Raw genomic sequence first — 17,095 nt, forward strand, 5'->3', positions numbered from 1 at the left:
AGGTACAGACAGTGTGTGCTCCTTCCCCTCTTTACCTTAAACCCAGCACAACTATCCAGCATGCAGGCTGTCACACAACACAGTCCTAGCAGGAACAGAAGCAACGGGATTTTTTTCCAACAAAGTAAGAAACAACCCAACCAACTTTGAGCCCAGGAGAGCTGAGGGTCCCAGGCTGGCCCCCATTACCTGCAGCTCCTTGTAGAGGCGGTCGAGCTCAGCTACAGCCGACTGGTTGTCGTGGTAACCATCAATCCTGCCGTTCTTCAGCATCTCCAGTTGCCTGGTGAGCTCCTCCACTTTGGACACGGCCAGCACCAGCTCGCGCTGCTTTTGCTGGAACAGGCTGTTCATCTGTTCAATCTCCTCCACTGCAAAGAAGGGCAGAGCACAATAGCTGCCCTGAGAAACAGCCCAGCGTGGGCTGCTTCCAAGGCAGCACTTAAGGAGGCAGAGCAGGGCTGCTCAGCCAAAGCCACTGCCCTGTCACACCAGCTCTTCCTCTGAGCTCTGGCAAACGCAGGCTCACTAGAATGGTTATGGAAATGTGATCTACTTAGAGAGAGCACTGACAGGGAGGGAAAGAGAACTTCTTTTCTAAGACTTTCTGAAGTATTGAAATAAACAAAACCACAATGCCAGACTGAATTCATCTGGAGAAGCCTAAATTCACTGAATGCTGAATTCAGCAGGAAGATGCTCACTAAACCACAAGGCATATTTATGATACTTGGAACTCTGAATTTAGGTCATAAGAACTCAGTGACAAAACACCCAAGCTGTCACATTAAACAAAGACTTCAGAGAGCTTTTTTGGGTCTATTACAAACATCTGTCATCAGCTGCTCCCACTGCTGAAACTGTTCTATTGCAGAATGAAGTTTAAGGAATCACTCAGAATTCAAGGAAGTACCAAAATCAGACCTGCTGGGGATGGTGCAGGAAAACAGATTCACATGCTCCAAGATCTTGTATTATTCTACCATCCTTCCAAGCCTTAAAACATAAGTTTCTTTTGCTCCACAGAACCCAAGAAGGGATTCTCTGACAGAAAAACACTTTTGCTTTATCTGTCAACCAAAATGCTTCCTACTAAAACAATGCATTCATGTTTTCAGTCGAGTCAGGCTGGAAATAACAAGTTCTGCTCTATAGAGAGGATGAAAAGGTAGGCAGAAGAATAAATATTTATTTCAGACTTAAGGTTGTATCCCACACACTGAACTGTAAGCACCCAACCAGTACTACAGCAAGCAAGACCCTGGTCAGAGTCACATCACTAAAAAGCAAATATGCAGCTAATCTGGCCATTAGTTACCTCTTGCACAGAGGGTAACTTGGGTATCAAGCTAAGCTTTGTTAAAGCCAAGAAAATAACACTCTAAATGTGTAGGGTATTGGCATCAAGGATGGAAAAAGTTACTGTGGTGCAAAAGGTATTCAAGTATGGAAAAAAAGTACACTGTAATTAAAGAGCAGACATGCTAGGCTCAAAATACAGGGTGCTCTTACAGGATGTTTTAAAATATAATAAGAAAATATATTTTGTTCTAGGTCAGCCATGAGTTTTCTTTCACATAAATACAATATGTGAAATTGTTAAGATTACCATCTCCTGGAATGCTGTAAATAACTCCTCTGACTGACTGAAATCACCAGAAATTTTTGACTTCTAAGACATTTTTCATTAAATTGCATTTCATGAAAAATCCCAGGCAACCTTTCCTAAGCAGCAACTCACCTAATTTCCCATTGCTGAGTCTTTTTTGCTCCACATGACCTTTCAATGCTCTCACTTTCTTAAGTTTGGCTTCTTGATTCTCAGCAATTTCCTTTAATCTCTTCAGTTTTTCCTGTTCAGCAGCTTGCTGTTGCTGTCGCTGATCTTGCTGCTTCAGGAATTTCAGGCGCTGCTCCTGCAGTCAAGGCAAAGATTTTGAAGTCTGAGAAAAATTTAAGCATTCATGTTCCAAGACATTTATAATTTGTTTTAATCATTACTCAGCTTTTGAGCTACATTTCTTCCTCTCCACCTTCTCCATGCTGTTTGTACTTTACATATCTCTACCATATTTCATTATATCACATCTATCATTATATCACATTAAATCACATTTTAAACAACTAAGTCATGCTGGAGAATATTAGACATTCTATATGTAAAAGGTATTCCATAAATTATTGCTATTTTCCATTTTACTCTTTTGTACCTTTTACTAGTTCTGCTAAAACCTCCTTGAGATGGAGGATGGCTGCACACCAAACCTCTGATAATGATCAGATATCAGATCATTATCTCCTGATAATGATCACCACATATCAAGACACTGGAAAACCTTTACAGTGAACTGGCCTTCATTTGAACAACAGATATCACCTTAGCGGAGAGGATCTTTTTGCACTGTGTTATCAGTTTCTACATACATATGTCTAGTTTAGACTTAGAAGAAACCATGAGAGCACTAGATCATCTACAAAAAATTCCTTTAAATCCCTAGCCATTATACATGGCTTCCAGTTCTGGAGATCAGAGTTTGCTCCAGGGGAGTACAATTAGTGAGACTTTCCCAAGCACTCACTATAATCCAAGACTACCACTGCTTACTAACATTAGAAATCCACACTTCCTCCAAAAAAAGCCAAACCCACAAAAGAAAGAAAAAAATCACCAGTCAGATTTAGAAAACAGAGATTCTTGTGCACTCGGAATAAAAAGGCAGAGCAAAAAAGTGAGCCTGCCTTTTGGAGAAAACCAGGACCAGGCTCAGTGTATGCACTACTTTAGAGTCACTCCCACGCAGGAAAATGTCACCAAAAAAAAAAGAGATTACAGCTCGTGTCTAAAAAGAAAGGGTATTTTTCCTCCCTCAGGACCTATTTTTAATATTGCATCTGATTTCAGAAGGCAGGAAAGAGGCAATGGAAAGTCACTCTGAAGAGATACCTAGGAAAGAAAGTTTGTTCCAGGCAGGCACTGAAATGAAAAATCCTACCAGAGGGACACCCACAGGGTTACTCTTCTCCAAACACCTACCCAATGGGGAGCTATCCACACTCAAACTCATCTTTTTCTTTTTAAAATCATTTACAGTAAAAGTAGTGTTCCTATTTCTTGTGGCTACAGTGTTATTTATAAGACCAGGGTGTATTGCCATCACCTGGGAGTGAAAGAGAAGCTGTGAAAGTTTAGGCTCCTCATACATAAACACATCCCAGCTGGAACTGAGGGCAAAATTCTTTGGCCAATTAAACAAGGCAGCTGCTCCCACTGCTAAAATGCGGATATTAATTGTGCTGCTACATTTCAGGTGTAACTTGAAGTTTCATTTCAGGTGAAACTTCTCATCACTTGGTTGACTGACCAATTTTGTGCATCACAGTTGCCCCTGTTCTTACCACAAGCAGAAAAAGTTTTATTGGTTATTTTGACAGGCCATATCACTCAGCAGGTGCTGCAGAACTATTAGAAAGCCATGGCTTGAAGCATTTCCCTGAGATACAATTATTGAGGGCCAAGGGAACTGAACAAGGTACTAAACATACAGACACAGAGAGCTGATCTCAAAGGGAGGGGGAGAGAGGGTGTGTGACACAGGAAAAGTACTCAGTGCAGATGTCCAGAGCAGCCTCCTTCCCCAGCAAAGCACATTCTGAAACCCATGGAACACTCACCCAGACATATGAGCCCTCTTCAAGACAGGCTCACATTTCACAATTCTCTGCCAAAAGCAGCATTTTCTGTTACATTTTCAAGAGTAATGTGAACCAACAACACTCAAACAAAACACAAGCTCGGTGCCACCATTCTGCAGATACATTCAGAGTATTTTTCCCCCATACAATTCAGGAAGCACCTGATGTGTGCTTCCATCAGCTTTTTGTTATTGTTCTGCAAGCATTTTATAAATCACAGTCCTAGGTTATTTTATCACATACAAGACATCTTTTCCAGCCAGCTGTCCCAGAAAACCAGGCACGCTGAACTCTTATCAGGAGAAGGCAAGATAGCATGACAGGACAGCAGAGACAAAAGCATTGTTCAGTGATCAAACTGGTGAATTGCTGGTCACCACATGGAGCACAAACAGAGCTGACAGAGCCACCAGGATGAATGACAATACATTAATGTTATGTGCCCTATCCTTTCAGTAAGCTAAATGGTCACTTCTATCACTGGCATTATTTGTATGTTTTACAACTGGATATTTGCATACATTGACTTTCAAATTTAAAAACAGGCAGCCAAAGAAAAGGAGCCCTCTGTTTAGAAGGGGTGAAAAAAACCCCAATCCTCCCTTCACTTCACATGACTCTTACTACCTTTGTTTCTGGCTGTAAACAATCTCATCCCAAACTCACCTTGTTAGCCAGCATTTGTTGTTGAGCCTCAATTTGCTGCTGTTGGCGTGATGCCATTTCCTGAAGTTCAGCCAGTGTCATATCCATCCTTGGGGCACTTACCTGTCAAAGAAAACCCAAAGCATGCTAAGTCTAGAATTTTTAATTTGGCTAGCACTTAATAGAGCTACTGCAGAAAAGTATGATAAAAGTCTTTCAAACAAAAAACCCAACTGAACAGCCAATAAAATAATTGGAGAGACACAGTATCTTTTAATGGTAACACAAATAATTGTAAGCTCATACACATGTGTAGCCCAATCCAACAACTCACAGAAAATGACATCTTTTGGAACATTAATGTTTCTAGCAGCAAAATCCCAGCAGCATTTTCAAGAGGCATTTCAGAGCCCTTTATAATTCAGCTCAGCATGAATCAGCTTTGACTGACTGAGCCCAGAATGCTCAGCATGTGGCAGCATGGATCTGTGCTTGTAGGTGTATCACTACAATTTGAAGCACTTCCATGTAAGCTGAAGAAAATAGAAAGTTTAAATATAGCTGGGCAGGAGGGAAAACACCACTCTCAAAGACAGCATTGTTCTTGGTTGTCTGTTCAGATATTTCCTGAGTCTAGATTCAATCTTACATCCATAATATTATGGTGCAAGAGTGGTAGACAATGGATTCAATGCTGAAACAGTAACTGGTGTCAACTTGAAGTCTGGAGCTAGGGATCTTTGACAAAACTGCAAAAAAAAAAACCCCAAACTGAAGTAATATGAGAAAAGAATTCTGATGAAAGGAGAGAAGGGGAAGTACGGTGCATTTGTGGCTCCGAGATCACCTGTACAAGCACAGCCATGGCAGCCCACAGATCTGGTGACATCCTGGAAACTGAAATCCAGGATGGTAACTGCTAGAGGCTTTGTGTCTATTTTAGAATAGTCATTACCAGCCTCTCATTTCTTTCCCTGGCACTATTTGCACCTGTATCTCCAAAGAGGGAAAGCCTCCACTTTCACTATAATGGTAATTCTTCCAGAGGCCTGTGGGTGCTAAGTGTCATGACATGTTCACCACCTTCCTCCACACAGCCACCGTGCAAGGGACATCCTCTGGATCTTTAGGGACATTGTCACTTTTTAGATCACTATAGATGACTTCCAGCACTGCTAATTCTCTCAGGTACTGGATACCTTCATGCAGTGGTTCACTTTCCTTGGAATTTACAGGATCTTCCTTAAGTGACACCTTGCCCTCACACTTGAGAGTAGCCATGTCCAGAAACTGCAAATTGCTGTTTCCCAATACTTCTTTCAATTTCCTGATTTCTGGCAAGAGATCCCAGCTGTTGGGGCTTCATGACCATCCAAGTGCTGACAGTCAGCCCCACTAGCCCAGCACTGAAGCAGCCAGGCAGAAATCTGCTCACGTGGCTGGCAGCTGTAATCTTTTCACAAGTCTTGAAGCTCTGCTGAGGTCAAGGACTGAGTAACTTTGTCTCCTGTTTGATTTGTCTCACTCCTTGCAATTTCTTTTTTGAAGGACTGGCTTCTTTATCTGAACCCTGCTCTCCCTTATTCTCCTTTTTCCTCCCTTTCCAACCAATGATAGATGACAGCTTACTTTGTCCATTTCCATTTTTCCTTTTTTCACCACTGGGGCAATTATGGTGGTGTGAGTGCCTGTCTCAGCCATAGTGTCCTCAAACACAGTCTGGGTTCCTGCCTCACCTACAGTGCTCTGAGCACTGGACTGTGGCTCACAGACCAGGCCCCAGAACAGGGTGAGACACTGCTGGTTTTCACTGGGCTGGGCAAGGCACCCTTCTCTCAGCTGACATATCAGTTTGGGTTCACTGATTACCTGTTCAGGTGTAAAGTCCCAGGCAATGGGAGGTGAAAACCACCCCAGGCACATGTCCAAGTCCTTCCACACACCCTGCCACCCAGGAACTGGGTACCTCAGAGCACATCTCAATATCTCCTCACCTAAAGTTTGCTTTCTTTTACACCCACATGACACTGAATTGCACAAACCCCACAGGGTGCCAACAGTATTAGTTAATATTATTAACAGTATTAAACAGCTTATATATGGATGAGCAAAGACCATGGGAGCCTGCATTTTAAAAGCATTCACATCAATCTCAGGCAGGGAGAGACAAGACAGCTCCCCCAGTGTAGCAAGGTCATCAGTGTGAGGGCAAAGCACAGAGCCATTGTTTATGTAAATATGTTCCCAAACTCAGAAAAAAAGATAAGCAGTGCAGCTGACAAACTGTGTCCCACACAGGAGCTTGATGTTGGTAACTAAAAAGTATTTATTTATATAAATATATATATATATACACATATATATATAAACTGCCTTTGTTTCACCCCAGTTCAGGGACCAGAAAGGACTATAGCTGGTTGACCTTGGCTGAATTCCAGGTGCCCACCAAGCTGCTCTACCACTCCCCTTCCCAGCAGGACAGGGCAGAGAGAATAAGCTGGAAAACAACTCCTAGGCTGAGAAAAGGCAGTTTAGTAAAGCAAAGGCAAAAAAAGTTTGTTAAAGCAAGCAAAGACAAACCAGTTTATTCTCTACCTATCAGAGAGTGATGTCCAGCCACTTCCCAGGAGGCAGGGCTTCAGCACAGGAAGCAGTTGCTCCAGGAGGCAAATGTTGGAAAATAACAAATGTTCCCCTGTTCCTCCTCCTTCCCTTGGCTTTTGTATCTCAGCTGACGCCACACACCAGGGAATATCCCTTTGGTCACTTTGGGTCAGCTGGTGTGGCTGTGTCCCCTCCCAGGACCCTGCCCACTGCCAGCCCTTGATGTGGGGGGAATGTTGGGGCAGTGCTGATGCTGTGCCAGCCCTGCTCAGCAGTAGCCAAAACTCTGGAGTGTTATCAGCACCCTTGTGGCTGCCAATGCAAAGCACAGCACTGGGAGGGAGGGCTGCTGTGGGAAAATGAACTCCAGCTCAGCCACTGCATGCAGCACTCACCCCATTCTCTATCCTTCGATCACCAGGCACTTTCACACCATTTCTTTTGAAGGCTGGATCCTGAGATCTTTGTCCAGACCCTAGACAGAAACAGATGTAAGGTAATGTAAGATTTTTCTTATCCTTTTAGACATAGCTTTCAGTACAAAAGGAGAATCAGAATAATCATTTTGGAGTAGAATCTGAATACTTGTTCTTATATGCTTACTACCAAGATGAATTTAAGTGATGACACAACACATTTTCTAGAAAGATTTCTGTTCAGTGTCAACTTTTATTTGAAAGTATAGTTCTGTTCAAAACTACAGACAAACAAAACCAGCTTAACCAATACTAGCCTATTCTAGTTTTTATCCTGTGGCAAACAGGCAGTCAGCCCCTACTAAATGTGCATTATAGTTTAAAAGCACTTTTTTTTCTTCTTCCTGGCAGTCATTATATCAGTAAAGATGCTGCTTAACTAGAACCCTACTTTATTCCCATCAAATCATGTGCAAATAGTGCTCAGATGCCCAATACCAATCTCATTGATTTCCCTGTGGAACATAAGTGTACTACTGGACAAAGCCATGCCTGATACTTTCTTGTCCATTTGATTCCTATTGAATTCAAAGTTCAAATTTATTGGCAATGCTGTGGCCAATAAAATGACAATCTTAATACTACAGGCACCCTGGACTTGAAAAAATACATTTTGACAACTAAACTGCTCTGCAAGATCTTTAGCAGGTAGAAATGGCACAGCTTTAGCTTTTCATGCACTCATTCTATCACCAGTATGCATTTCAAATATTGAGATACAGTCAGACATCTAAAATATGCAGGGTACTATGCCACTTAACAAATTCAGTATTTCCAACACTGAGGAATATTACCAAGGATGAAAACAGAAAAGGGGGAGGAAGAAGAATCTGGTAGATTGATTTAAAGGTAAAAGTGAAAGATTTTACTGAAGAGATGAATATGGGATACACAGAAAACCCATGAAAAGCTGAAAGTAATTTCATTTACAGGTTTCACACTTCAATTTACTATGAGAACTATATTCTCAGAGAACTTCACCAGGCAGTTCATTTAATGCTATTCCTAAAACTAACACAAATGTGTAGGAGAAACTTTGAAGAGCTCTATCTTCGCCCAGCATGCCAAGTTTATCACCCTGGTAAAGTATTATCCAGGTGAATAATGACCCAAATGGGCAACAGTTCGATTTGAAGAGCAGCGCAAAATTTATATTTCTATATTTATTTAATTCCTATATTTAAAAGAAGAGATCATCACAGATTTCAAGATATTTTGCTGGAGAAAATATATTTAACACAGCATGCCCTTGGATGCTTTGGTGATAACCAGCTCTAGAAAACCTGCAGAAATTTCAATTGGGATTTACTATTCCCAGCTATAGAAAGGGAAGATGAAGCCTTTACAAAGACTAACCAACAGTCAGACAAAAAACGGCTGCAACGCCTACTGGCTATGAACATTAATAAATAACACACACAAGTTGTTTCCTTAACCTTGAAGGATGAAACAGAACTTGAAGAGACGAAGCACTGAGGTGAACACCTACCAGCCTCGCGGCAGGGCGAGCGCTCGTGGCGCAGGAAGAACCGCACCTCGCTCCTCTGCATTCCAAACCTCTGCAGAACATCCAGCATCCGCTCGTTGTCGCCCACGGGGCGCTCTGGAAAGGTAAAAAACCTTTAAGTGTGGCACAGTCATGTGTTCTGAAAAACCCCTTCACTCAGGATTTTCTCCTGAGAAGCCTCAGAGAAAAAGGAAAATAATTCTTATCTCACTTGCTTCTCCTGTGTTGTGCTCAAGTGTGGAATGTGTTTGGAGATTGTTTCATTGGTTTCATGTGAATTGTTTTGACTCAATGGCCAATCAGTGCCAAGCCAATTCCAAGAGTCACAAGTTTTCATTATTATCTTTTTAGCCTTCTTTAAGTATCCTTTCTGTATTCTTTAGATTTAGTATTCTTTAATATAATATAGTATCATAAAATAATAAATTAGCCTTCTGAGAACATGGAGGCAGATTCATCATTCCTTCCTTCGTCTGGGGGGCAACCCAAATACAGTAATAGTGAACTGCTCCATCCCACCACAGCTTGGGCCCACACCAAACCAAAAATGTCTGTCCATCTTTCACCTGAACACTGTGAGTGCACACAACACCTGCCCTCATCCAAGGGATTTCTACTTTTCTCTTAAGAAGCCACTGTGTTGCTCCTTGCTTCTGAAACTAAATAAACATCTCTGAACAGCAGCCCTGGAAAAGTACACTCCTGAAGGGAAAAGCTGAGGCACAGGCTGTGAGAAAAAAACTAGGGAATTCAGGGCTTTCAGTTCTAGTGTCCTCCTTTTGCATGTGAAAATCACCTTACCCACCCACCAGCAGGAAATGTGCTGTTGTACCTTTCACTCCTCTTCTGTGGCACCTCAGACAAACTCATCCCTTAGTCACTCCCACCCTCTCCTCAAGGGCACTGCTGCCACCATTCCTACAGGGACACTTCCACTGCCTAATTCCATGAGAACGAAGAGCGATGCAAAGATAGACTCTCAGGGAAGAGGAATCCTGCTCTTGAGAAGGAAGAAAGCTGCAAAGACAGACTCTCAGGGAAGAGGAATCCTTCTGTAGAGAACCAAGAGAGACGCAAAGACACTCTCAGGGAGGAGGAATCCTTCTCCCAACGCTGGATGGCAGCCCTTGCATTCAAGCTCAGGCAGGAGCACTCACAGCCTGGAGAGGCTGCCTGGCAGTACCCAGCAGGGCTGATGCTCAGTGTGCCAGCACAGCTCCTGTCACTTCAAGTGTTCTCCCACAGCTCCTGTCAGACACAGATCCAGCTCATTGTTTTGGACAGCAAATTTCATGAACTTCACACGACATGCATTTTGAAAGGCCTATTTCTGATAAACCTTGAAAAGCTGAACTACTTTGGATTCACAGCTCAAAGTAAAAAAAGGATCAGACAGTGAAAAGTGAGCCCAGTAAGAACTTGCCATTTCCTTTCAAATAACTGTGATGGAAAAGTTACATGCACAAATTCCACTGAATTTCTTTTCCTGCTTTTATCCCCAAGCTCAGGATTCAGTCATTTAAGTAATTTTTAAGCCTTACTTGCTGCCTTTTGATAATAGAAAAAACCCAGTGTGAATCTAAATCTACCACTACTCCTCCCTTTCTGTTATTACCATTCTTTAAAAATTTACATGTATCACAACCAGACACTCACAGCCAGAATATAACTAGAATTACTTATTGGTCTCCAAATCTTTACATCAAAGCAGTTTCTTTTGTTATTCTAGATGTTTTACCATCAATTTTTCTGCCTATTTTAAATGTGATGGCAACAGTGTGGTCAATATATCACAGTACTGAATTTATATAGCCAGGATGTATCTTCTAACAGCATTGGGGCTCATGGTCATGTTTGGACCCATTTGTGCTGGATGCCAGACAAGCAGAAGATATTGTTCCTGGCCTGAGAAATAAAGACAAGCAAACAAAGAATGAAATTAAATACCACCATTTTTGCACCAGTTTCATTTTTCCTGATGTTGCTTTTGTTGGCAGTTTCCTTTCATTTTTTTTTTAAGCAAGGGGAGGGGAAAGAGAGAAAAAAGAAATCAGAGTAGTTCATTCATATTCAATAAAGTCTTTCAAAAAGTCACTGTCTTAATATGAAATCATCTTTTCAGCAGGAAAAATTGTTGGCACTAAGTATAAATGTTTTCAGTTCCATTAGAAAAGGAGCTGCTAACATGTTTGCAGTATGTGGAAAGCTCTTTTCAACATAAAAGTGTTTCTTTAAATGAAAATGCTGCAGCTGTGCTCAAGCAATCTAGGAAGGAGAATTTCTGGAGTGACTGTCAGAAGAGATTAGCTCTACAGAATAAGCAAGTAGGTCACTGTTACAGAAAAAGCCGTCTCTTGGCGGTTACTTGTCTAGACAGCAGAAAACATTCCTCATCTGCTAAACCTTAATTCAAGGGAAAAAAGGGGAAAAAAACCACAACAACAGCAACAAAAAAAAAAAAAAAATCAACAGCACCACTGGCAGATTTTTGTCTTAAAGGCTATACAGCAGGCTTATGAGGCAGATTTCTAGCAGCTCAGCAATACTTCAGCAGAAACTCTATAATCAAGGGAGATGCCCTTTACACAAGGATTCTGTCAATACCACTCACTGGCTTCAGAGGAAGGTCAAAGAGATTTTCAAATACCAAACAAATGTACATTTGGAAAGCTCAAGAAGAATGGACAATCAGTTTTGGGGTTTTTTTTCCTGTCTGTCTCATAGAGAGAAAAAAAAGGAGATCTTTATACATGCACTCCATTTGGCTGCTTTCCACAGTAGGCAAGGTAACTGTCTAACAGAATTCGGATAATAATAGGAAGGTTAAGAAATTTTGCCTTGATATTCACTAAATTTCAAGCAAAACTAGGAGGACAGGGAGAGTAGTAAACTTGTCCCCTTCAGGGAGCAAAGTGCCTCAAGCACAGTTGCAGCAATCTTTCAAAGTAGGCTTAATAAGGTCTGACAATAGAAGCTAAAATTCCTGAGCAAGTGTCAGAAGAAGAAAGAAACAAGTGATGTAAGAAGGATCCCAGTAATTGAAGTCTGAGAAGTCGTTTTCCAACACAAATCTCTTGTTTCTACCCCCAGAGGTTAGCTGTCCTGCACCATGTTTGTTTCAAAGCAGTTGAATTTGTTCAGTGTAATACACAAACAAAACAGAAATCGAGGCTAATCCTGGCAGAACAAGATGGAAAACTTTGCTGACATCAAAAATGAGATTAGCTAAAAGTATTTCTCTCCCTCACGGCCTCCTCCCCTTGCCAAAAAAAATTCCTAAATATACATGAAAACATCTTGCAAATACTTGTTGCTGGATGCTACACAGATGCTCAAGACACATTTCATCCAAAGCAACATGCATGAATGCAGTACTCAAATCTTTTAATGCTATTGAGAAATGCATTTTTGTTAACAGTACAACTGGGAACTGTATTTGGAACTCCAGCAACTGCTGAGCCCTGCCCTTGCGTCACCACAACCCCAAACAGAGCTCCTGGCTGGGGGCAGAGGGGCTGGGAAAGGACCTGGGGGTGCTGGTCAACAGCAGCTGAACATGAGCCAGGGTGCTCAAGCAGGCCACTGACCTGCTGGCCTGTGTCAGCAATGATGAGGGCAGCAGGAGCAGGGCAGGGATTGTCCTCCTGTGCTCAGCACTGCTGAGGCCACACCTCGAGAGCTGGGTCCAGTTCTGGGCCATCACTACAAGAAGGACACAGAGGTGCTGGAGAGAGCAGGGCCATGGAGCTGGGGAAGGGGCTGGAGCATGGGTCTGATGAGGAGCAACTGAGGTTGTTCAGCCTGGAGAAAAGACTCAGGGGAGACCTTATCGCTCTCACAGTTCCCTGAAAGGAGCTTGCAGCCAGGTGGGGGTCGGCCTCTTCTCCCAGGTAACAAGTGACAGAAGAGGAAACAGCCTTAAACTGCACCAGGGGAGGGTAAGGTTGGACACCAGGAAGAATTTCTGCACTTGAAGGTTGGTTAAGCATTTGAACAGGCTTCCCAAGGGGGTGGTGGAGTCACCATCCCTGGAAATGTTCAGGAGACAAATGGACATAGCACTTAGTGCCATGGTCTAGTTGGCATAGTGGTGTTTGGGCAAAGGCTGGGCTCAATGATCTTGTAAAACTTTTCACTGTAAAAAGGGACAAAATATTTTTTGTCTTAGATATCTGTTCTTGTGTGTCTCATGATGTCTCTGCAAAGACTCATCTCAGGAAAAAATTCTCTGCTTCACTTTATGTTTCTGTATCCAGATTACTTTCTTACATCTCCAGCCTCAGAAAGGCTGATAATTTGATGGTATAAATAAAACACCACATAATTTATTTAAAGTTCGTTTTTCAGCTTAAGCAGAACATTTGGGCCCTAAGTACTGGCAGACTTCACTTGCCTCTTCCTGGAGGTGCTGTCCTTTGATTTCAGGACAATCTCACTGCCCTTTATAGCAAATGCTACACCACCATCTCAAAAGCCAAGCAAAAATCCAGATTCAGGAAACACAAGAGGAGCTGCCCACTCCGACACAGCTCCAATTTCAGTACCAACAGGAGAACCCTGTCCCTCACCACAACCACTTGTGCTCTTTAACAGGGTGTGGGCACTAAGGTTAACTATAAATTCAGTAGTTTTACCTAAACCTTTATTTTACTTCTCTTTCACTGTAGACTTCAGTATTGTGTTGATTCAGACAAAGATGAACAATTAAAATACATTCCTAGAAAATCTCTTTCCATGATGAATTGTTGATTTTATTTTATTATCATTGATGAAGTAAAGCTTCTTTATTTCTAAGGAGAAGAAAAAAATTCTGCTCCATTTTTTAAAGTTAGAAATACTAGAAACATCACATCTCTGTCAGAAGCAAGTAAATATCAAGAGACAACTCAGGTATCTCATAGCATTAAACAAACATCCATCTCACCAAAGACTTCTTTTAACAGATGTGAGCCTGAGATAACAGCAGAGGAAGACAGAAATATAAGCCCTTATCATCTGACTCTTTTATAATCTTGTTGAAGCATCTCAAAAAGGTTGGCTTAGACATAATTATTTTTCATTACTCAAAATCCTGCCAGGGATTCATCTATCTTATGCCTCTGGATGGCTCCCAGTACCCAGTGAGTACCATGGAGACAGGAGATAGTCCAGTGTCCTTTCCCATTTAAGCCATGAGACATTAGTAATATTTTAAGGGGTTTTTTTGTTCATATATTCTCCAGTTCCAATGGAGCATAGCAAGTTTGGGAGATCTGAACTCCCAAGATCAGAAGAACATAGAAAAAGAAAAAAGTGACAATGAGCCACATGCACAAACCCCTTTTCCACAGGCTTGAAAGGACAGCCAGAAGTAGCTTCTCCATCCTCCCTGTCACCCAGTTTCTTTAGAGCACTTCACACCAGGGAACTCCCACTACTTCTGCTAACACACTCAATGCAATTGGTAACACTGAAGGTGCCATCAGAAAAAGGAAGTTTTATTTTACTACTGCAAGTGAAAATGGCTGTGGGGTAAAGAAATTGCTTTGAACTAGTCACAGAATTACCAATACTTAGTACCTCAAAATCCCCATAAAGGCTGCTGGAATCCCACTGTGGGGAGGAAGAGGAAGAGAAAAATACTGTCTCACACCCCTCAGACTCATCTGAGTCACAGAAGGGCTGCACAGACACAGAAACATCTCCATGTTCAAGCTCCCTTTTGCTTTTCACTCAGTTTTGCACGTGTGACCCTTCTTGCAGGTGGGTTATCACACAGCCAGTGTGATGAAGAAAGCAATGAAATGGCAATGCAGGAACTCTCTGGGACAGGATCACATCTTTCCACATCTGCCCATGTGCCACCTTGTCAGGAGCAGAGAATGCCCAGCAGCTCAGCAGCTGCCGGCCTGACCTACCTGAGCCACACCACACCTCAGCCAGGTGGCACTCGCTCTCCCCAGGCTCCTTGCACAGCTCCACCACATCCCTGCAGGTCGTCTCGGGGGTCACTGGCACCTCGGTGAAGTGCTGCTCGTTGTTACTGAGGTACACGGTCAGAAACATCTGCAGCAGACAAAGAAACAGCGCGTGGTTACTTTCCAACACAAAGGCAGGCTGCACCTTGGAGTCCCAGCCTGCTGTAAATGCATTCTTTCCCACACAGATAACATCTTATCAACTACAGTGGGTACAATTGTCTAAACAACCCCAAATTTCTTTAAGGTGTAAGCAAAAGAGACGCTGCAGAAATAATCTCCTGCTCAACTAAATTACATTGCTGGAGGATTGTGAAGATTCTCAGTTCAATCAAAGAGAATTCTCCCAGGCTTCAGGCCTGGGAAACTTAGAGAGGAAGAATGAAAACAATGATCTCTCTTTCTGTTCATAGGAATGTACCTTCAGAGTGGGCTATCCCTGGTTCACCAATAGTGTGAAAAGTTTTACTTTGAGACCAATCAGGTTTCACTTTAGCAATCCTGGTTATAAAAGGATGCCATCTCTTAATAAAATCTCTCTTTTTCACCTTCTCAATCATGGAGTCATTTAATCTGTCCCTGACTCAACAGTGTCAGAGAATTACTCAGTTTTAAATCTGGACCTGGTGCTCCTTCCTTCCCTCTTCAGGTGATGTTGTCAGAACTCCTCTCACTTTACTACATGTGTATATACCCTGCAATCATTTGACAAAAGAGGAAGGAACAGTCAACTAGAGTTCAGCAAGAGTGAAAAACAATGGTAATTACATCTGGTATAAAAAGCCACCAGAGTTTACCACATAGGTAGTGAAGTGGAAACACAATTTGCATTTTTGTAACACATTTCATAGAAAAGTTCCTAAAAACACAAGTGAACTTGCTGTGCTCTTAGTCTCAGCCCCCAAACCCCATTCCCAAGAAACCAAGGATATTTTACTTGGCTTCCTCTTCACAGCTGGAGAAGGCTCCTTATCTTTGGTTTTTCTGTTTATACACACCACACAGATGTTCTGGCTTGTGTCTTTCCTGCCACAACTACTAAACAAGCACTCTAAAAAGGCAGTGGCCATATCTGATAGAAAACATTGATGATTACTGCCTCTGAGCACCATCTCACTACATGCTATTAATATTAAACTGCTATCAAAGTTTAGCTGCTAGCTAAAAATTAATGTCAGTTCTCTTGAGACCAATTCTCAACTTCAGTCTCAACTGGCTGTTACTCACATGGCCCCCAGCAAGGCAAAAAAAATCAAATATATCCTGAAAGCAATTACTCCACTAAGCATTTGCAACAGCAACCTATACAATTCAGGATTTTTCATACAGATGGAAAAGGTGCTTTCTCAAGAAAAGACACAAATCCTTGCCTGTCCTCATTTCTAAAGGGCGAACGGGATATACATCCTTAGGAGCAAGAGTTCAAAAGGTCAAAGAGGAGGAAAAGGAGGCAAAATCAAACAAGAGGGGAGAGGTATAAATATCCTTCTAAATGAATTTAAATAATCATTTTTTAAGAGTAACAAAGCCATTCCTACATGCACTATTTTTGTGATTTTGTGTAAATACTATGGAATTAGAGATTTTTAATGCCTTTGCAAAGAGAAATTCAGCTCCATCTGTTTCACAGCTTTAGGAATCTGCTGTTGGAGACTCTCAGGGAATACAACCGTGCACATGCACATTCCTGATGTCTCCAAAGCCTTTCCAGGGCTATTCTGAGTGCCAAGATCCCCTTCAACCCTATATGAGAGACTGTCTTTACTCTTTTAAAAGCTTTGACAAAAGCACTCCAGACTCTGCACATCTTGTTACACAGACTGCAGGTATGTGACTCACTCCTGGCCGTGTAAACACTTGCAAACAGTATTTTCTGAGCCCTGGCACTACACCAAGAACAGAATTTCTGACCACTGGTTTTGCCCAGCTCCCCAAGACAAAGGTTTCTGATCAATTCCTGAACACCTTCCACAGATATTCACAGAGAGTAAAAAGCTGAAAGCAAGCTCAAAACTGCCTGATGGCTACATTACCCACCCATTTCCTTGGTACTTTATGGGAGGGGGAAAAACCCCAAGAAATCAACAAGAAAACCAAACAAAAAGCCAAACTTGGAGCTTGTAAGAAGAGAAAGTAGGAGAGAGAATGTGGAGGTAGATAAGATCAGTTTACCACACATTTACTATATAGTGAAGATGAGCACAATGGGTTCT

General features: G+C 42.0%; 1 protein-coding gene across 3 annotated transcripts in view; it reads right to left on the reverse strand.

Moving 5' to 3' along the window:
* The window catches only part of TP53BP2 (tumor protein p53 binding protein 2), a 55,959-nt gene that overhangs the window by 19,250 nt on the left and 19,614 nt on the right, over positions 1-17,095 (reverse strand). For all 3 annotated transcript variants that reach the window (XM_063152553.1, XM_063152552.1, XM_063152555.1), the window contains exons 2-7: positions 14,823-14,970; positions 8,908-9,021; positions 7,338-7,417; positions 4,360-4,461; positions 1,742-1,916; positions 190-371 (exon numbers count right to left, since the gene is read on the reverse strand). In XM_063152553.1, coding sequence (XP_063008623.1) covers positions 190-371; positions 1,742-1,916; positions 4,360-4,461; positions 7,338-7,417; positions 8,908-9,021; positions 14,823-14,970 — 801 coding nt within the window. The remainder of the gene's footprint in view (positions 1-189; positions 372-1,741; positions 1,917-4,359; positions 4,462-7,337; positions 7,418-8,907; positions 9,022-14,822; positions 14,971-17,095) is intronic.

The sequence above is a fragment of the Melospiza melodia genome, chromosome 3, assembly GCF_035770615.1.
Source record: "Melospiza melodia melodia isolate bMelMel2 chromosome 3, bMelMel2.pri, whole genome shotgun sequence".
In the NCBI taxonomy this organism is placed as follows: Eukaryota; Metazoa; Chordata; class Aves; order Passeriformes; family Passerellidae; genus Melospiza; species Melospiza melodia.